Source organism: Podarcis tiliguerta (genome assembly GCF_965153285.1).
Source record: "Podarcis tiliguerta genome assembly, chromosome: 3".
NCBI classification, from domain to species: domain Eukaryota; kingdom Metazoa; phylum Chordata; class Lepidosauria; order Squamata; family Lacertidae; genus Podarcis; species Podarcis tiliguerta.
Window position 1 is genome coordinate 38,356,012 of NC_139536.1, and position 22,525 is coordinate 38,378,536.

Below are 22,525 nucleotides of genomic sequence, written 5' to 3' on the forward strand. Positions count from 1 at the left end.
AGCCCCCTGCAATGCATGAATCTTGCCCAACCTGGGGCTCGAACCCGCAACCCTGAGATTAAGGGTCTCATGATCTGGGTCTTACTCCCAGGTGGGTGCATTGGATGGCATATTTAGTCAAGCATCCTGTTTTTAGTTTATCAAGTCGGAATCCTTTCAGAGTCCCAAAATTCTAGTTTGCTGTTCAGAATTCTCGTGTCCTGCACCCCTCATTTTTATCACAAGCACCAGTGACCCCAGGTAGATCATTTGTTAGTCTAGTGTTTTCCCCTTTTTGTATCATTTTCTGCTCTTTGCTTTGGCGGGTTGGGAACACCATTATTCTTCACTCCAGGTTTCATTTCAGGCTTATTCACCAGTTATGCCAAATACAGGTACAAACTGTCTACACACCTACAGGTATTTGTGTGAAAAAATGTACACTTGTTGATTTATATAGTTGAACTATTGTGTATGCAAGACTGTATGCTTCTTGTATACAGATTGCACATTTTTTGATTGTTGTGTGTATAGTATAATCCTCTCTGCCTAGGATGAGACAGAGGCAAGGGAGTCCCATTCTTCGCTGCTATGGGGCAGTTGCTGATGGTGCAATCAGAACTCTGTCTGTACTTGGGGCAACAGCTAAACAGAAGCAAAATAACCCTTCTCCAGCACATTGTATCTCTCAGGAACTTGTTGGTCACAGCAGGAACTATTACTATGTTGCACTGAGCAACACTGAATTATTGTGTTCAAGAGTCCTGTAAAAGAATAAAAGGCATATGAGAATTCTGTCACGTCTGTTAATGCTGGTTACCTGGTAGTAGGGTTTTCTAGCCTTGAATGAGAAATTTAGAGCCAGAGGCATGGTGGATTTGAGGGCGGGCTCCAGCATTTATTTTTATGGTGGGTCTATAAATGTAATACAGAACTGTCTATTTAGTTAAAAGTGTACACCTTTTCTTAAAAAAAAGAAAATAAACAAAACAAGTGAGATAAAAGCAGCCTTGACCCTTACTTTTTGGCAATTAGCCTGGAAAAGTTGAAAGAATAATGAACTTGTTTTTCCCCCTGGTTAATAAGCAACCACACCTGCCAGATGATCTGGGAATCTCAAAAGCAAGACTTAAAGGCAATAGCTCTCCCACCACCAGAATTATTTGTCCCAGCTTCTGGTATTCAGTTGATTATTGCCTCTAAACCTGGAGGTTCTGTTTTAATATTGTGGCTATACTTAAAACCTGCATGACAAGCAACAGATTCCAAAAGGCCCTGAACCACCCAGCACTGTGAGGATGCAGTGGTTATGGAAAAGAGCTGTTGCATTGCTGACATCACATCTACCATGCAGACTCAAAAATGAGCACTCCGTTAGTATTCAGTCAGATTCCCAGTGAATCTCTTCCTGCTTGCACTATAGATACCTTCCTATTTGATTCAGTGTCCTCAACTCCCCAGAACCTTAACAAGTTGACATGGATCTGCTCAGCAGAAAATGGCACTTAGGTGTGATTGTGTCAGCTCCTGGCCCAAGTCATCTCCACTTTCCACAGAGTGACCAAAGCATTGACAGGAAAGTCAATTATGCCAACAGAAAATCCAGAAGCATCCTTGAAAATTATGTTTATTTCATTAGCCTTTTGGAGTGGGTCACCAACTCCCTCATCCCTGCAGAGGGGAGTAGCTACTGTGAGTGAACCTTGATAGAAAATGGTCCAAGCAAGACCAGGAAAGTTAGAACAAAAAGGTTAGGAAAAGCTAGGATATCTAGCAGTCAAGAGCACATGAGCCATATTTGAAAAAGGCTCCAACTCTAGTATTAGGTTGCTTTTAGCTTCCTTGTCAGGGAGTATTTAGGGAGTTATGCAGTAGAAGGTCCTCTGAAAGGAAGAGGTATGGCCCTTTGATATTCGAGAGAGCACAAAAACTAATGCTATCTCTGTGGCCCAAAGCCTTACAGAGGGACAACAGGGCTAGGCTGCTTTTTGCCATAAGCAGTTCTGAAATGGTTCCTGGTGAGAAGTTATAATGCATATGAAAATGTTATTTCAATAATCTGTAAAACAAGGCAGAATAATCCCTCAATACAGGCTAGCGTTATTTTTTATTGCACCATCCTTAAGAGTTAATAAGGTTTTTTGTAGTTTTTGGGAGCAGTATTAGGGAGATGATTTTATGACGGCAGACAGTAAAAACAATTACTTCATGTCATCTGTCTCTACCTGCACTAAGTGAAATACCTCTATCTCAGTTTTGGTGAAATGCTTATTTGCTGTCAGTGTCATAGCAGTTTTTTAACAGCATTCCTCTCAGTGTTTCATAGGCACAATTTCTGTACTGAACAAGAATGCATATAATTGTATTTGAATGAATCTGACATCCTGTCTTTTTTTCTGTACCTGCAGTTGTAGAAACTACTGAAGGAAACACCACTATTGTAAGTACAATAACTGACTTATTTTCTAAGTCTCAGATCCTTGTCTTTGTAACGCAGCAACTGTGTTTGTGCAGAAAAATGCAATTGAATAATTTCCATCATGTAACCAATGTAAGTTTAGGCCTCAATACAGTGATTCTCCTGAAGAGAGTGAACAGGTGACCTTTTCATCTCCTGAACCCTATTCAAAATTTTCTAGTGCCCATTGCATCAGTGAAAGAAATTTGTGAGAAATTAGAGGTGTATGCAAAGGTTAGGAATGCCTGCAGTTATGCATACTCAAAAGAGCCCAAAGTTACCATAACAGTACGTGGAAGCAGCTGCTTCAGCTTTTGACTTCATGGTGCAGGAAGAAGTCATGCTGCAGTGGCTCCCACACCATGAAGTAATATGAAAAGGGTTTAAGAAACCTCTCCATTCATTGATATTTTTGAAACTTTTCTTTTTATTCTGAATGGAAATTAAGCACTCACAATATAGTCTTACTGTGCTTTAATTTATTGGAATTTCCTTTTAATTTTTTCCCCAAAGAGACAAGTAGCACCCGACTTGAATATCAACCAAATGTGCTATGAATAAAAGCCAAAAAGTAGGAATTTAGTTTAATAAGCACAGTGGCATAGAATTTTTAATTCTGAAAGCTACATGAGACTATAAATATAGTATTCACTAGGCTAAGCCTTACTGCTTAATAAACACTGTCTTGGAAGAGTGAACAAGTGTGTTAGAAGGCCTACCATAGTGACTATTAGTAGGAGAAATATTAATAACAAAAGCAAAAGCCTTGTCCCCAGCATTGCTCAGGAATTGTAACAAACAAACAAATTAGTGTAGCTTTGAAAGTTTTAGTCCATTATCTTGATTCAAAATGGCATTCAGTTGTATCCAAACATAGATGAAAACCTGCTTCTTGATTTCAGGAACCTTAATGCAAAATTTGGTTACGATACCTTCAGAGGTGTACAAATGCATAGCAAACAAATAGACAGCTTTCCAAAATATGTAGTAGATTATCAAGTTGTATTCTACTTCTCCCCAAAAATGTGCCCAAAGCTCACAAAATGGCTTACGTACTAGTGCTGTGGCCTCTCTTCCTAGTCCCCTCTTCTATTTCATTTCTTCATCTGGTCTTACCCCAGATCTCCTTCCAAAAGTTAAATACCAGGTTATCCCTACAGTGATTATATTGCCCAAAGTATGTTATCTCTACAGATTATTTTTACTCCTCTGGCAGTATTTATTATCCGGTTGGAATTTGAATGGTCCACCAGATGTTTGTCATGATTAGGCCCCAAGAAAGCAATGGAATGGAGCTTGGTTTGGTTCCATTGCTTTCAAGGGACTAAGTCAGAACAAATGTTTGCTGAATTGTGGCTTTTATTATTAAATATATAAAGATACTATTAGCATACCACAGCCTTGAGAGTTCTTTAGGCATCAGGAAAACCTCCTTTTATTTTCCCAGACACTTACAGATTTTTAAATCTCAGTCTGCTGCTTTTCATTAGTGTTTTGATTTTTTTTATGCTGATTTGTACTTTAGGTTTTTATTGATTCTTTTCTACAAATCATAGAATCTTTTTCTGGTGAAGGGCAATATATAAAATTCTTCACAAGTAAATTGGTGGAGGAATGCTAGTTGAACTTGGAAATTTTAGGTTAATCCTAGCCCATGAGAATTCCTCAAACAAGTGAAAGTGGGAGGAATAATTTATGAAACTCTGCCTGTGATAATACAGCCAAGAAAAACCCTAATCATTAGCTTTCCAGAATATCTTTGTAAGTTACAAGCAGAAATTAGACAGCCTTAAGTATCTTGTATACTTTGAGGTTTTGGGTGGGAGACATTTCCCTACATTCTCTGTCAGTAAACAGAAGGAATGAATTTCCCCACTTGAGGTGCACTTGGGGGAAAACACATCTTAAAATGTTTATGATATTATGATAATACTGCTTCATATGCTGACATCATTCCTGGGTATAGGGAGGTTTTCTAACAGAGACATCTTCTCTGGGAAGAAACGGAGACCTCACAGCGCTACAGAATAAAAATGCATCATGTGGTGCTTTGGGTGTTGGATTTTTGCTTAAAATGCAATGTTCTCTGCAAGCAAAGGTTATTTTGGGAGAAGGCAAGCAAAAACACTTTAGATATGAAGAATTCCCAAGACTGCTGTAGTTGATAGACCATCAATATTCAGTACTGAATGGTGAAGATTTCCCTAGCATCCTCACGAATAATGAGGGATAGTTCACTGAAAATCCCCATCTGTGCTTTGATGAAGGGTGAATGTTCTCGTGGGGAAAAGAATACTCTGCGATGTTAAAGATGTAGCACAGATGAAATTAAATATGCTTAAAAAATGAGGTCATTCATTTGATTTTAATTTTCTCTTGATTTTATAAGTGTGATCTGAATATGCTTTCTGGAACATTTTGCTTTTCTCTTTAGCATCATAAATGTCTGGTTGGGGAAATAAATAAAGCCAAAATCTTGGGGGAGAAAGGTGCGTGTACCTCTAGCCAGCACTTAGTGAAGCTCTGTGAAGATACTCATGGTGGGGGCATGAACATTAGCTTTGATCTTTGGGCCTTTCCAGAATAACTCATGTTACATTTTGAGTGGTGTAATAAAACATTTTGCTATCTGAATTGTTAGGCTGTTTTTGAGCCAGGTGATGTTAATATACATCTTTAATATACTTCTTGTGTACTACTAACCATGTTAAATCAATTTGGTGTACTTGTGACCCAGCTATATTCATTTCAAAATAATAAGTTACAGTAAAAGGATACAGGTTTTAACATCTCCAAAAAAGAATTATTCTGTTCCTTCACCATAAATGATTTCAAGATGGCCATCCTTCTATAGAAGAGTGAATTTGTTTGAGTATTGTTGATTCCCAAACTATGTGCTTTTTTTGCTTTAAACATAGATATAAACAAGCTTTAGATTTATCATTACAAAAAAGGACAGTTAACACGAGGAAATATTCCAAAAGGTGCTGTTGAAGACTTGTTCTGGTGTCACAGGTTTCAAGCTTTACAGTTCTCATTCAGAGAGACTCTGGAAAGAGTTGCAAATGGAAAATATTGAGATGTAAAGCTCAACTGTCAGGCTACTTTCTAAAAGCCAATTTTTAAAGCGTCTTCTGATATTTCTTTTGCCATAGATTGATGCAGTTCTCTGAATCGTTTCACATAATATACATGCTGCTCTTCAAATCTATGTAGATTTCTGTTGCGTGAATAATGATCTTATAGGAAAAACATTTAGTCGTGTTCCTTCCCTGACTGAAGGAGGAATGTCTCTTCTGCCCCCCCCCCGCCCCAAATCACAACTATGTGAAACAAATAGCATATACCATTTAGTTCTTTTACTGGTTGAGAATACTACCATAACTAGTCAATATGAATAATGGCTTTATATCATAGCATGTAAACATCAATAGTAAAGCCTGAACATTTACAAAATTGGCCATTTGGAATATGTATAGCCTGCCCAAGTTTGTAGCTGTCAGGCCTACTGCATCTAAATTGAATTTTCTTCAGGATAGTTTTAAATTGATGAGTTCTGACTGCAGCTGTATATTTAAAAAAGAACTCCCTGGTTCTGGCTGTATCAAATGAGAGAGGTCTGGGGTTGGTTTGTTTTTAAAAACTTGTCGTGGTCTGCTTAAAGAAAAGGAATACATGAGCTGCTTGGCAGGAAATGCTTCTTGTCAGATAGGCTAAGTTGTTAAATACTTCCCCAAGGGAAATGCTATCAATTTCATCAGTTTGAGCAATTTAAAGCTAAATTCAGACTACACTTTAGGAAAGTGTGCTGTGGAGAGCCACCCCAGTTTGCATAAACATTCCTGCCGTTTTGACCAATGGAAGAAGCGTCTCTGTCCTGCTGCCAATTTTTTAAGAAGAGTCTACTCCAGGCTTATGCAACTTAAGAGCCCATGTTTGCTGATATCCTCAAAGCGGCAATTTCAAAAGTATGTCTTATTATTCATGGCCAGGGAGGTGCAGTTTGTGTCTTTTAGAGGGAGCCATGCCCATTTATGAATTTATTGCTACACAGTAAATTGGAATCTTCCTTGTAAGTAGTTGACTAATATTCTTGAGTTTGTTGACATTTGCAAAAGTGCTGAAATCTCGTGTGTGTGTGTGTGTGTGTGCATGCGTGCTTAAACTGCACTCTGCTGCGTTTATCATCAAGTCCATTCTTTGTCGTATTCTGGATTGCCAGTAGCTAATACCAGTTAACCCTTTCCTTAAGTTTCCTTAAGGTTTTTTTTTGGGGGGGGGGGGACACTTGTTGGAAATTAAGCAGTACAATATATATTGGAAATCTGAAATCTAAATCTTCCCCTCCATCTGCCCTCTCTTTCCTAGATTGAAGGTAAAATGCTGGAAGTTGAGGAAGCCCCGACTCCTCCAAATCCTTCTGGTCAATGTCCTATCTGTCGCTGGAACCTAAAGCACAAGTATTCTTACGAGGTGAGTACAGCTTCAGGACCTGTAGTGTATTTTCAAGGCTTAAAAATTGCATGTAGCTACCAGATACTACTATATGTTACTCTCTCAACTCTCCTGTTTCTTAGCAGAATAAATTACTCTTCAGAGTGGTTCAGAGGTTACAGGCTCCTGAGGGACTTTTCCTGGACCCTTTGGAGGCCCACTATGACATATTTCTTGAGACAATTTGAGGGTGAAATTGCTTGGCTCAGTAGCAGCCTTGATGCCATAGTTAGTGTAGAACTGTGAGATGTCCAACACCACATCTAGCCAAGTTTTATGAGATCAGTTTCAGTTGATGTGGCCTGAGAGTGTTGACAAGGTACTTAGAGCTGTTTGTCCAACCACATGTTCTCTCAATCCCTGGTTGTTTATGTTTAATAAAATCTATGTGGCAAGGCATGACTGGGTGGGTCCATGTATGGTGAATGCGATGTTACACAGTGGTGGTGCCTGCTGGCTTGAAAGAGGTGGTGGAACACTTGCTCATTTATTTATTTTTTAACACCCCGGACTCCCTCATTTAGGATAGTTACTGACCAGTTGCTTTTCTTGGGAAGATGGGTGAGAGGGTCATGGCAGAGCAGCTGCAGGCATTCTGGATGAAACATTACCTAGACTAGGGTGGTCCATCGGGTATCTCTAGGCCTTTTTTTGGCGGCCCACAGCAACACTTAACCCTCCCCCCCCCAAGCCTTTGCACTGCTTTCTGAAAGCTGGATAAGTTATGCACTGTGGTTTGGGGAGGAGATGGGAAGGCTCTAGGACCCTGCCAGAGCCTCGCACCTCCTTCCCAAAGCCTGTGCCTCACTTTGCCAGCTTTGGGAAGGCAATGAGATGGCTTGGGGAGGACATCATATTTTGGCTTCGCTCGCCCACCCCCCAAGCAGTGTGCGGCCCACAGGTACTTTGTCAAAGTACTCTTGCGGCCCACTTGGTATGCAAAGTTGGGTTGCCCTGATGTAGACCAATTTAATTCTTGGTTCAGTCCTGGGTTTGGCATCAAACCGGCCTTGGTTACGCTTATAGATGACCTTTATTGGGAGAGGGACAAGGGAAGTGTAACCTTGCTAACTCTGCTTCATATCCCAGTGGCTTTTGATACCATCAACCCTGTTCAGTCTGCTGTCCATAATATAGATAAAACTGGTATTCCATGTCCTTCCATGCCATTCACATACCAGTGGGGCACTTGTTTCCCTGATTTGCAGCTATGCACACTTAAGTAGCTGTCATTGCTATGTTTGCACATCACCTTTCCACCAGTACTTTAACTAATACTGGCTTGGAGTATAATAGACACAATACAAAAAGAGAGAAAAATAAGCAAATGAAAGTACCATTGAATATGAGCAACAATGTTTGCACTCTCAGAAGTTGCTTTTCCAAAGGTTATTCCAAGTCTGGAATAGACAAGGGGCAGGCAATACCATGCTGGAAATGGAAAGGAAGAGAACCAGACAAGAGCACACCATTAAAGATAAGGAAGCCATAGCTGCAGAATAAGCTAATGTCAATTGGATTAATAGACTAGAGACAGAAATGCATCTGGAGAAAAATAAATGGTTTGTGAGATGGCTGGCTCACTAATAAAGAGGGGAAAACAAGAAATATAAGGAATTGAAAAGGAGCGATAAACAATTTAGTGGTGATGGCCTTGTTGAATGAGCTTTCAAGAAAGCAGGTAAGGAAACAGTAGAGACATGGAGTTAATTAGCAAGTCTGGAATACATGCATCCCAAGGGGTTTTGCTAAGATACTGCTCCAGAGTCATTTTTAGAAATTCTCAAAGGGCTGAGGAGGCTTGTGTGAAAATAATGGAAAATGACAGGCCAAAATCAAAAGTTTAGGAAGTGATCATGACATTTGCCGCATGGAAAGTGTTAAGGCCAGGCACTATATGACCTTAAACACATGGCTTAATGTCACATGTATTTTGTTGTAAGCTGCAAATAGTAGTTGTATGGAGTTATGTCAGCACTGGGGCTGTTGGGGGTGGGGAAAATTTACCCTCTTTTCCCCCTGTCATAGGCCCAACAAAAATAGCTTCTCTGAAGCTGCTATTTGCTTTTGAGAAGCTCAGATCAAGTGTATTATCTCGAAGAACATAATGTTAAATGAACAGATAATTCAAAACAATTGTAAAGCAAAGTACACAAACATCACTGCAGAGCAGCTGATCTGATATTGTAGGCCACAGTTAGTTCCAAAAAATTCTTTGCCTCCTACTGCACTTACAGGTTAGTAAGACAAAAATAAGGGAGAAGTGTCTGTCCTAAGAGAACCCATTATTTTTTATGTCTGTGCATTCTGATAATACAAGGCATTCCCTTAAAACAAGAGACATCTGGCAGGCCTGCTTTTTACCCAGTACTGTCAAGCCATTTTTTGGCACCCACTGTTATTAAGAACGGTACACAGTTCTTAACTCATCCTCACAACAATCCTGTAAGGCACTTTTAGGCTGCGATAATGAATTGGCCAAGGTTGTCTGGTGAGCTTCATCTCCTGTCCAGACACATAATTCCTGTCTATTTTGTCAAATCGGCCTGCCTTACATGGAAAAATAATATTAGGGAAGGTGATCTTCTTGTCTTTAATAATTAATATAGGTTTGAACAATAGAAGATGGCTGTGTCGTTGCTAAGGGTGACTGAGAGGATCCCAAAGTAACCATCAGTGTGCTGAGTTGACAACTAGGGTATATTAGGAAGCATTGTTGATTGACCCTCAACAACTACTGAACCCCCTTTGCTGGCCAAACATTTTTTCAGAAGTTTTGTAATACTCTATTTGTGCTGAGGACGCGGGTGGCGCTGTGGGCTAAAGCCTCAGCACCTAGGGCTTGCCGATCGAAAGGTCAGCGGTTCGAATCCCCGCGGCGGGGTGCGCTCCTGTTGTTCGGTCCCAGCGCCTGCCAACCTAGCAGTTCGAAAGCACTCTCGGGTGCAAGTAGATAAATAGGGACCACTTACTAGCGGGAAGGTAAACGGCGTTTCCGTGTGCGGCTCTGGCTCGCCAGAGCAGCGATGTCACGCTGGCCACGTGACCCGGAAGTGTCTTCGGACAGCGCTGGCCCCCGGCCTCTTTGAGTGAGATGGGCGCACAACCCTAGAGTCTGTCAAGACTGGCCCGTACGGGCAGGGGTACCTTTACCTTTACCTATTTGTGCTGATTAAGGCAGCAGTTACTATGAAGATTTAGTATTGGAACCAGGCTTTCATGTTGAGTGTGCTGCTTTATGGAAGTGAGTCGTGAGCAACTTACAACTATCGGGAGCAGCAGCTCAATGCCTTCCACATGCGCTACAGCAGGGGGATATGGGGTGTCACATGGCAGGACAGAATTCCAGACAAAGATGTGCTCGCCCAAGCCCACATGTTCACATTCCCATCTCGGCAACATATTCGTTGGCTTGGTCATGTCCACAGAATGGAAGATGGCAGGATCCACAAGGACGTGTCTCTACAAGGAGCTGGCTTCAGGCACCAGGCACATTGGCAAACCAACACAAAGGTGTCTGCAAATGTGACTTAAAGGCTGGCAACACCAACCTTGCCATGTGGGAATCCCTTTCAGGTGACTGCAGTGCCTGGAGAAAGGCAGTCAAATTGTGTATCCATAGCAGTGACCAGAGGAGGAATGACCAGTGGGAGGAGTACAGAGAGAAGAAATGCCATGGCAATTGCACAACTGGACGCCTTCATCTGCCCCAGCTGCAACAAAACATGTCTCTCCCACATTGGTCTCTACAGCCACAGCAGGCTCTGCAACCTTCCAACAGCTTGACCTCACCCCCAAAGGCGCACTCCTCCACCGTCTCCTAAGACAGACAGATGCCAACAACAGTATAGGATCTCTTGTAGCTGAATTTTCAGTAGATTCCATCTTAGCATGGAATACCAGCTCTTGACCATGTTAATTAATGCTGCTGAATCCTCAAAGATTATGGCTTTAAACATAATTCTTTTTGAGAGCCAGTGTGGTGTAGTGGTTAAGAGCGGTAGTCTCGTAATCTGGGGAACCGGGTTCGCGTCTCCGCTCCTCCACATGCAGCTGCTGGGTGACCTTGGGCCAGTCACACTTCTTTGAAGTCTCTCAGCCCCACTCACCTCACAGAGTGTTTGTTGTGGGGAGGAAGGGAAAGGAGAATGTTAGCCACTTTGAGATTCCTTAAAGGGAGTGAAAGGCGGGATATCAAATCCAAACTCTTCTTCTTCTTGTAAAATCCTAACTGGTTATGTATAGATAAGTTTTTGTGTTTGCATATGCCGTGTGTGTTCCTCCTGTTAGTTTCCCGTTCAGGGGCTAGATTGTATTTGGACCAAACTTCACAGGGTGACAAATAGTATTTCCTCTACTTTCTGGGCTAAGGCATAAAGACTTGCTGCTTCTGCAGTAATTCAGTAATATGTTTTTTGTTCAAAGTATTATCCTTTCCACTGATGAGCCTCTTTGGATTACTCCCTTTTAATAAATCAGCCAGCCATGTCAAGGTTGATGTTCAATCCAGAAGTTCTTGGGTGGGGAAAGTGCTCTGCTGTACTTGCCTGAGCTGAACAGAGACAAGCCCACTGTAGTAGTGTTGCTTCCAAGGAGTTACAAACTCTCATGCTGATGCTGCAAACCATAAGAGAAGAGATTGCTCTTGTGCTGTGGTCCTGTTTGCATGTTTCCCACGGCATCTGGTTGGCCACTATGAAAACAGGATGATGTACACCACCTTGAGCTCCTTGGAGGAAAAGGTGGTATATAAATGTAATGTAAAGGGGGGGGGGCTCTTCCTATGTTCTCATGTTGGCAAGGAGCTGGTCTCCAAGCCATACCTTCATAGAGATCTGCAGAGATGTGACCTCCTAGTCTCACTCTTGAGTGCACTGCCAGACTCCTCTCCAATTCATAGCATGTGCGGAGCAGGGTTAGTTTTAAACTGATGGTGTGATTTTGACATTTCAGAACCCAGCTGGTGCTATTCTCCTGTTGAAAGGTGAAATAGATAGATTTGCAGGCTTAGAGGCAACATTACAAAATATGACCGTCTATGTTTTAACATACCTCCAGATATTCAAATTTTCATTTCTCTGCAGTTTTTTTCTCATTGTCTATTTGACATGACAGGCAATATATGTATCTGGTGTTGTAATGTGAATGCAATGACTTAGGATAGCAGACTAAATTTGGGGTGAAAATTTAGAGTTCATTCCAGGCATAACTGTTTTGACAAGCTGCTAATGACCTCTGATGAATCTCCCTTTTGCCATAAATTCACTGGGTGACCTTTAATGAAGCCACTCTTTCAGCTTCCAGTGGATAGTAATACTAATCACCTTTATAGGGTGATTGTAAAGGTTACAGTAAAAAGACTTTGAAGGGCTACATTGATGTTAAATTTTTGCTTCTTTTAGGTTTGTTATTTATTTCACTCTTACATGATTGGAAATAAAACCAGATTTTTTTCACTGGGAAATTGGGAGGTTTAGAACATGGAAACTTTAGACAGCAAAAACCCTTTAAATTGATAGCTTGAAGTACCAGAGGAGAACTTGGAGGCAGCAGATCTTTTGCAACCCAAGGGGATGGGATAGTATGTGTTCTAAGATAAGAGTGTGTTGGCTGTATAAACAGACTCTGGCTCAGATTCTGATGGTGTTCAGTCAGATTATTAACACTTGTCAGTTCTCCAGGTGGCCTCAGGTATTGGTTCCGTCCACTGTTCCAGTGAACCTCTAAATCCAGAAAATGTGTTGTTCACTTTGGAGTTTGTTTACCTAGTGGGAGAAATCAAATACCCTATGGAGGTGAAGGCAAAACATGTTTCCTCTTTTCTCCCTTGGAACATGATTAGTCTGATCATGCAGTAAATGTCATCTCACTTTGGCAGCACAAAGCAGAGACAGAACTGCAGTATTTGCTTATTAGCCTTGAATTAATTCAATCCAAGTTGTTTTCATCAGATCCTACAGATTACAGGGGTGGGAATCTGGGTTCAGCCTCTCCCAGGAGCTGTCCAGTGATTAAAGCAAATCTGTGGTTGCAGTCTTGGCTGCCCACTAGCACAAAATGTTAATTTCATGGAACATGACGGCAGTGTGCAAATCTGCCAGAATTCTCTTTCTCTCCTTTAACCCTTTTACATTCTTGTTTGTTTCTCCTGTGCCCTAAAACCTGACTGTATCTTTCTGCATTGTCCCTGTTGCTTAGATAAATCCATGTGGTGATGCTAGTGGGAGAGTCCCTGTTGCACTTGGGACTTTTCTGAAGTTGCTGTGACCTTTTGCTAACAAGCAGCCCTCTTAAGCCAAATGGCTTAGGGTACAATTTTCATGGCTGGAAATGGGTGGGACCTAATTGATTTGTTTTGAAATGACATTTTGCAAGTGAGAAGCAGATTAGTTGCTGCCTCTATTTGGTCAAACAGAAACTGGAAATGAGCCCATTCTGTTGATGACAACTGAGATAAAGAAACAGCGCCTTTTTCTGCTCCCTATTTTTAAAATGTCACATGAGCAGTGTTGCATTTTAGAAAGGCACAGGAACATTAAGGAACCTGAACATAATAGGCATAGGACTTACTAAAATCTTCTCATATTTCATGTAAATTATGCTAGCTGCTCTGAGCAGCATGAAATTTGCCACTGACTTCTGCTGCTCCCAAACAGTTTGTGTAACTGAACTGAGGCCTGTGCCTCTGAGGCACCCTGTGCTGAACTCTTCTTGTGCTGAACTTCTCCATGGAAGTGAGTTCACTTTACATGCAGTCATTGGGGTGTAGCACTGTCAGCACCGCCTCTCAAAACAAACTGGTAACTATACAGTCACTAGTTAAGTTGGTCTCTTAAGATGTTTGCTGATGGGACCTTGCAGATTACAATCCATCTCTGGCAGGAGGTGCTTCCTGCAGTCTTGCTCCTGAAACTTTCAGGTAAAGGCCAAAGTAACTAGGAAATTTTCAAACTACTACAGGTTACATACGCTTCAGGTTACAGACTCCGCTAACCCAGAAATAGTGTTTCAGGTTAAGAACTTTGCTTCAGGATGAGAACAGAAATCGGGCTCCGGCGGCGCGGCAGCAGCAAGAGGCCCCATTAGCTAAAGTGGTGCTTCAGGTTAAGAACAGTTTCAGGTTAAGTACGGACCTCCGGAACGAATTAAGTACTTAACCTGAGGTACCACTGTAGTTACATTGTTCTGAAGAAAGCTACTTGATTGATAAAGTGAGCAGTGCAACAAGTTGCTAAGCACTTCTCTAGAGATTTTTTTTCAAGTAGGGGGTAAGTATGACTATCTCTATCTATCTATTTCCTCCCTTTTCTCCATGGTGGCATACATGGTTCTCCCCTTCCTCATCTTTTCTTCACAGCAGTCCTATGAGGTAGTTTAGGCTGAGCGGTGGTGACTGGCCTGAGGTCACCTAGTGAGCTTCGTGGGCAAGTGGGGATTTGTAGCCTGGTTTCCCAGATCCTAGTCCCAACACTCCATCACACTTGCATTTCACTGTTTTAACATTTTGATGATTGCCACCCTGGGCTCTTTTCAGAAGAAAGTCAGGATACTAGTTTAATAAATAAAATCAAATATTGAAGGAGGGCAGGTGGTTATGGGCTCTCTGAATAGCCTGATAGCAGTGCTACAAAAGTCATTTTGGCAGTGTTCTAATACCTCTGTTGATGTGCTTTTTAAGAGTGCTAGCTTGCACATCTTATCTTACGTCTGGACAATATCTTATTCTATATATTGATATGCCTCTCATAATGCCAAATATTCATGCAGTCCAGCTTCCATTTTTAAGAGAAAGGTGCAGGCACTGATCTACTAAAGATTGAGAAGCCAGAGGGCATGTTGAGGAGAGCAGCAGCATGACTAAACCCCACAGTGATCCCATTTACCTGACAGAGTTTCTGCCTTCGTATTCTTTTTTTAAGTACTTTGCTCTACATACAGTTGGCACAGGACCCAGGTACTTAAGGGCCCCCTTCTCCCACATGACCCTTTCTCACAGGTCTGCTTTAGAGGCTCTTCATCAGATTCTGCTACTGCCAAGGTGCTGTGAGGATCACAGATGGTGAGGATCACAGATGGAGCCTTTACAGTGATGCTGCCCCAACTTCACCATTCTCTCCCCTGGAAGGTTCATCTGGTGCCAAGTTTCTCTCATCAGCTCCCAAAGGAATCTATTTCCCCAGGCCTTTTGTCAATGAGATTGAATTCTGCTCTTTTTCTGTTGTGTGTTCATCTCATTGTTTAGTGCTATGGATTTTAAATCTTGCAAGTTGCTCTGATGATTCTCTGGATTTGAAGAATGGGGTGCAAATGTTAATTTAAAAAAATTAAAAGAGAGAAATTGTGTTGTATAAAATTTGCGGAGTTTTGAGCCGCTTGCTGCACCACCTGGCTTAACAGAATTTGGTTGGCATATGTCTGCCTCGAGAGGCAATGAAAGTATATGCCTTTGCGGGTGAAGTCAAACTGTTGGAGAGTCACAGTGCCTTCTGTGGCTGTAGAGACAGGAGAGACATGTTTTGTTGCAGCTGGGGAAGATGAAGGTGTCTGCTGATGCAGATATACCATGGCATTTTTTCTCTCTGCGCACCTCCAAGTGGTCATTTCTCCTTTGGTCACTGCTATGGAAATATAATTTGACTGCCTGTCTCCAGGCTCTGCGGTTGTCTGCAAGGGATTCCCACATGGGTTGATGTTACCAGCCTTCATGTCACGTTGCCAGCTTTTATGTCACATTTGCAGACATCTTTGTAATGCAGAGTTGATCTGCCAATGGGCCTGGTGCCTGAAGCCAGCTCCCTGTAGAGCATGTTCTTGGGGATGCTTCCACCTTCCATTCTGTGGACATGACCAAGCCGGCATAGATTATCTGCGAACCTGCTGGCAATGTGGGCTTGGGAGGACTGTCCTGCCACATGATGCCCAAAATCTTCCTGATAGTGTGCATATGGGAAGCATTGAGGCGTCATGTCTGGTGGGTGTAAGTTGCCCATGTCTCACTACCATAAAGCAGTGTGCTCAACATGCAAGCCTTGTAGACCTTCATCTTGGTATTGGTTATTAGCATCACATTTTCCCGTGCCCTTTTGGAGAGGCAAGACATTGCCGTAGCCACCTTGCCGATATGCTTGTCCAGCTCATCATCAATGGAGAGGTTGCTGGTTATGGTGGAGCCAAGATAGACAAAATTGTCTAGCACCATAAGCAAGTAGTCACCAGTGCTGATGCGTGTACAGTCATACCTCGGGTTAAAGTAGCTTTGGGTTGAATCTTTTCAGGTTGCATCCCGCGGCAAACCGGAAGTAACGGAACAGGTTACCTCCGGGTTTTGCCACCTGCACAGACGCTCAAAATGACATCACGCACATGCGCAGATGCGGTGAATCACGACCCACGCACGGGCAGATGCAAGTTGCGTTCTGCTCTGGATGCGAACAGGATCTGGAACGGATCCCGTTCGCATCCAGAGGTACCACTGTACTGGCAACATCCTGACCCAAGATGTTGGTCTTCATCAGGTGATGCTAAGGCTGAACTCCGTGTGGGTTTGGGCAAAACAGTTGATGAGAGCTTCCTCAGAGTGCCCTGTCAAAGCTGTGTCATCTACAAACAACATCTCTCCAATAGGACATAGTTCCATTAATGCAAGGATTTCCATTTCCACAGTGGAACTTTCCTTTTTCCTGTCCCCACTACACCCCTCATACCCTAAATCTGCTGCAGAGCATGGGGGGGACCCAGAGCAGATTAAAGGGGTGCAGGGAGCGGAAATTCAGTTGTGCAGCCAAACTTATTTGCACTAACAAAAGTCCTTGTTTGGATAGCACCCTTATTTTTATTTTTGTATTTAAAACCATTGTATTAAATATTTTTTCATAAGGAGATGCTTATTGAATTAATCTTGGCAAATACACCAACTAGGTCCAAATGAATACACCAGGTCACAAATCTTTTAAAACAACCTTCATTCACATAGCTCAGAGTTACTATTGTTCTTAGGTAGCTCTCCAACTCCAGTTAAATTGATTTATTTTTTTTAATTCTTGTAAACCAGACAGTGTGTAAGACAAAAGGGGCGGGGGGGATGACTATCATTTTGCAAAAAACACAAGATTTGGAATTCGCATTACAAGCTAATACAGTTCAAAAATAATACATGTAAGAGCGTGTGCTGTAATCCTAGATCTTTGAAAGCTTTATCCTGGTCCCCAAATGCCAGGTCATTTGAGGTGGCCCAGGGCTGTTTCATACATTACACTGTTGCAAAACTTTGTAACAAGGAGTCAATCCAATGATATTAAACAGCTTACTTGGGCAAAGTGACTGCTCATGTGGGTGGTGTGCATATTATTTGAGCTGACTGCTGGCTTTTCAAGCAGCTTCCACTCCCATCCCAGTTCCCTAACAAGTAAACTTGTTTACAGTGTTTATTTTATTTAAAAATATTTATTTCCCACCCTTCATTGCGGAGGCAGTTTTGGTGCAGGGTACATTAAAATTCAATCAACAACATAAAATGAAACATAGCAATGATAAAAAGAGGACCACATCTTAATAAGCAAGAGCAGGAGAAAAATACAAAATCCATCAAAGTGCTAATGTTCAGCAAATGCCTAAGGAAACAGATGGGTCTTCAATGGGTGCAAAAAACCTCAAGAATTGGTGCCAACTGTGTACTGGAATTGCCTTCCCTCCATAGTCGGTGGTAGCTCCTCATATGTGTAGCTACCTCCCTACTGAGGTGCATCTGGCTCTGTTTCTCTATATATTTTAGGTGACTAATTAAGACGCATATTTTTCAGCTTGCATTTGGAGGAGGAGCGACTCAATCACTGCTGCTATTAGTAACTTTTTAAAGAGTGATTTGTTGTGTGTTTTTAAGGATTTTGTTATTTTATGCATTTCTATCTATTTGCCTGTAGTAGACTCCCCTTTGGCTTGAATAAATAAATAAAATTATCATGTGCAGCATGGGAAGAATTCATGGGGAAACAGCTCCCATGCTGATGTAGTTTTGTGCAAGTTAGCCTTTTAATTTACCTAAATCCTGCTCTTTCATCTCAACTCAACATAGCTTTTAAAATAATGTTCCTCTTAGCAAAATTTCTATCTATTATTCCAGTTCCACTAAAGAAATACTGTATGTTACTCATTTTGCCACAAGATATTGGTTGAAAGCTCTGGAATGTCCTCTGAGGTAGGGTTGCAATATTGCTCCGTGGATATATTTCCAAAAAAGTGCAAAACATTTTTCTTCTGGAGGGTATTGTGATGTTTTGGATTCTTCATTTTATAGAGGCACAAATAACACTAAGCAGGCAGGTTTAACTTTTATAAATAAGAAATAAAAAATGCTATGTTTCAGGATGGAAACCAATTTGTAACTGACATGGGCATGCTCAGGATCAGATTATTTTACTATTCTTCTTTTGCAGTGTTTCTTGCACTACTGAAATGACACTGTGAAGGCAGAAGATCTCAGCAAGAAAATGCCTGTATAACTTGTGCTGTGTCTTTCCCTTTTTCCATCCTCTGCATTCCATGGCAAGTTAGAGGGAGTGGTTTTTAGTCCAGTAGATAGAGCAAAGCGCCTTGGAAACGCCTGATAGTGTTGTAGGAGCTGTTTGTGCAGAAACATCAAAGACGGCTAATCTCTCTTGCTTTTCGGAAGCTTTGGCTCAAACATCACTTTGCAGGTTTTATGTCATTCATGCTCTGGTGTTGATTGGGTTTTTCCCTTCTCTTTGCTTCTAAAGGATGTTTTATTGCTCAGTCAATTCATAACCTCTGAGGGAAGGATGCTGCCCAGGAGAGTCACAGGCCTCTGTACGGAAGAGCACAGAAAGGTTGAAGTCTGTGTGAAAATGGCTCATCGAGCAGGTAATTCATTTTGTTTGGGAGCTAACTTCAGTTTTTGAGGCTTCCTTGCGTTGGAATGCATTACATGCCAAAACTGGGCTGCCAAAGATAACTGGGACTCAGCGACCCTATAATGATCAGAAGGATTTGCCCATCCTGAGTTCCTTGCTTCTTAAGAATGCTTCCCAGACTACTACTTTGCAATGCCACAGAGTATCAGTCCAACTATGATTTTCTAAGTAGTTAATGGCTACCTATTACTGGTTAATTAAACCCTTCTTTTGATGCATTTGACAACTCACAATGAGTTAAGCTAGCTAGGCAGTGGTGTAACATTGTAGAGCCCATTGAATGTTTGGATTTTGAATCCTGTTAGTGCTCCAGGTATAACAGAGCAAAACAGCAGCAGAGCTGCCAGGAGCCTCCCCACTGCCCCTCTTCTCCTTATGTTCTTTGACCTTAATACTAGGCAGGCTCCCATATGCTGTGTGTGAAATAAACCATTCAGGAGGACACAGAGGAAACAGACTCCTGTTTTCTATATTGGAATGTTGCCCAGTATGGCTAGAGATTTACCATCGGCAGCATTTTGATACATACAGGGAGTCTAGAAACCAGTTAGGTTGCAGTTATTTTGCAGTATGTCAAACAGATCTCTTTTTTGAGGAAAAAGAAAAACACTGCTACAGTGAGATGTTGAGGCTTTTAGTTTTGGACTAAGAGAGAAACTTGAAAATTCTGGTCAGTTTTGGTGGCGTACTTTGGTGAATAGATGGAATCTGAGTGAGGTTTCTATTAATACATGTGTTAGTGACTTTTTTGCTATGGCAACTCAAAGCAACTTACAATATTTTAAGCAAAAACAAACACATACATATATTAAAACTAGCATTTTAAAAATATAATTCTATTTAAATAATAATAATTTGGGGATTAGTATGTAACCTAGAATAGCTTATGGCATCCCACTCTGGGGTGGGTGTGTATGTACTTTAGCTGTGATCTTAATCATACATTTTCTACTCAAACTGACATCTGAATCTCTCCCCCTCCCCCCACCCCAATTTTCAGGTTTGCTGCCAAATCATAAACCTAAACTTCCCGAAGGTTTTGTTCCAAAAAACAAGAAACCAAAGCTCAACAGGTCAGTTGTCCTCTGAAAACAGGGGTGTTGTTGTTGTTTTCAGAATTAGAATGCATGGAGTGAAGGCCACAAACTTATTCATGAGCCAGACTTTATAATGTAACATCTCTCAAAATGGGGAGCAGGCCTTCCTAGTCCTGGGGAGGAGAGAGTGCAAGCAGCCTCTTTGTGCTATGTTGGTGATAATGTGACTGGATTTGTTGAATGAAAAGAGTGGAATTGCCAATTGCTGACTGGTGCAGGCCTGGTTGCCAAGTGCTTGAGGTGAACTGGAGCAGAGAAATGAGATATTGAGGGCTTAAGACATGGGCAGGGGATAAGTTTGAGAAATGCTGCAGACAGGTTGATATTTCCATTTTTTTCACACGAACGAACCTGCTTATATTGACCTTGTAAAACGTGTGTGTGTGTGAGAGAGAGAGAGAGAGAAGGTGCCTTCTTTATCTTTCCTCCCTCTCCCATTAATTCTCTTGCCTACTGTCAACTTTGAAGGAGCTGAGTGCCATTTAAGAAAAATGGAGCTGGGGAAAACAGTCGCTGCCGTCTTCTGTGCTGGTGTGAGCTTTGAAATAGACAGGCTGTCTAGGTATTGGCAGTGGGTGGTGGACGGGACAGGAAGGAGGAGCTCATTAGATTTGTTGCCCTCTTTGTCCTGTGCCTGTTCCTCTTTTGTCTGCAGTTTGTAGTTCACCCGCGGTTTGCCCTTCCTCTGTCGCACTCTTCCTTCTCCATCCTGCCCTCCCTCTTTGCCAAGCAGCCCCTTGCCCCTTAATGGGGGAACTTAAACCCCCTGTTGCCTCTTTTGCTTTGCTCTGTGTTAAGAGGTGCTAATCCCCTATTTATGACCTCGCCTTCTGTTTCCATGGGGATGTCAAAGCAGTTTATGAAGTTCATATTAGCAAGCTGTGGGGTTACTAAAGGCCACAGGCACGTTGCTTGAGAAATCAGAGGCTCCAGGCTTTCAGCACAAGATGCCTCTTGCAGTGTGGGCCTAGCCCTTGGTAGTCCATTTCTCTTAAGATGTGGTGCCATAGGCCAGTGTTTCTCTCTGAAGATCATGTTCTGTGCAAATATTGGGGAAGAGTCTAAGTGTGGCGGCACATGCCTGAGGTTTGAAAAGGAAGACTCCTGCCGCTCCACAACTTTGCTTTCAGAATATCAAATCTGTTTCTTGCGAGTTTCACACATTGATTTATTAACTCCAGGGTGACTCACAACAGCTGTGAAATAATGCCTACTAGATGAAGGCAGGAAGTGATGAATTCTAGTCCCCTGCCCCCCTCCAAAATTGAATAGGCAAAAGGAGTAGTCGCTCTGTCTGGCACCACATCTACAACATTAGTTTTGGTATCCCTTCTTCATCTCCTGTCATTGCTTTCCTTTGCTTTTCCCACCACCCAGAAGGAATCTGGGAGGCATGAGGGTGAGTGGGGAGCTCAAGGAGAAAGCCAGAAATGGATCTGGCAACAGAGCCAGGCAGCCAGGGAGGAACAAGGGCTGATAAGTTGAATGTGGAGAAGGCATTATTAGGGTGGGATAGTTAAGGAAAGTAGGTACTAATATTTATGGGGGCTGCTTGGAGTTCTGCTTTTTAGGAATGCTACTTCAGTTCATCAGGGTATTGTCTCTGTCGGCTGGAGGTAGAAAATTCTGCATTTTTGGAGCCTTGCCATGTCTCAACCGCTACAGCAGTGTTGAGGGGTTTGGCTCTGTGCCTACCCCCACCTGTGCCTCCCACGTTGATCTCTGGAACAGCCAGTGATGCAAAGGACAGGAGACTTTTTAACCACTTCCTTTCTACAGCCCTAGGGGGGTTAGGTCATGACACTCTGTCCAAACTGCCATGTCCCATTTTCTTTAGAGCAGCTTCAAAAGAAGCAATTGTGTTTAAGGTACAGGCCCCAAGCTTGAAAGTTGCCGTGTTCAGCTCTGCCGCAATCTTGTTTAAGTACCTCCAACTTTGGTGCTTCATGCTTCCACCTGTAAGACTTACATAATTTGCAATGTCATAAATCACAGTGTTTAAAAGGGGGAAGTGACAGGATCTTCAGTAGGAAATAGAGACACATTTTCCTGCTGTGAAGAAAGAGCAATATTTTGGGGACTTTCGTTTCTCTACTCCTCTTGGTCATCTCATCTGCCATTCCTGCCTTTGGGCTACTAAGTCTTGAAGTGCCATCTTTGAGCAGTTGGGCAGACCACTGAAGGTCTTTAGTATAGGAGAAATAATGTTTTTTGCTTTGGAAACACCAGATCTCTTAGCTCAAGGCTTCCTTTAGCATAGCTTGTTCAGACTTTTCAGTTTGCTTCCCTTCTCCAAACAAAAGACAAAGGAAACAAAAGATGGATACATCTGTTCCCTCCACAGGTGGCTTTGCCTCACACATTGAGCCTGTTCTGTCCATGGTGATCAAAGTAGCTCCTTGAAAATGCAGCAGGCTCCTCATGCTTACTTGAGTTAGCAAGCAGGTCCTTCATCTGAAATGCCACCATAGAGTTCTGAATATTTCTCCAAGGAAGAATTGGAAAAGTGACAGAAAAGCTGTGCAGTGGCTCTGACTTGACTGATGGAGTCCCACTGGTTACAGCTTGAC

The 22,525-nt window shown here is 42.1% G+C and overlaps 1 protein-coding gene across 3 annotated transcripts in view; it reads left to right on the plus strand.

Annotated features, from left to right (window-relative positions):
- Nucleotides 1-22,525, plus strand: part of MRPS18A (mitochondrial ribosomal protein S18A) — a 30,178-nt gene that overhangs the window by 619 nt on the left and 7,034 nt on the right. For 2 of the 3 annotated variants that reach the window (XM_083434677.1, XM_083434675.1), the window contains exons 2-5: nucleotides 2,388-2,419; nucleotides 6,806-6,910; nucleotides 18,685-18,808; nucleotides 19,859-19,931. In XM_083434677.1, the coding sequence (XP_083290803.1) occupies nucleotides 2,388-2,419; nucleotides 6,806-6,910; nucleotides 18,685-18,808; nucleotides 19,859-19,931 (334 nt within the window). Of the gene's footprint in view, nucleotides 1-346; nucleotides 375-2,387; nucleotides 2,420-6,805; nucleotides 6,911-18,684; nucleotides 18,809-19,858; nucleotides 19,932-22,525 lie in introns of those variants that run through there. The other variant, XM_083434676.1, reaches the window with a different exon arrangement.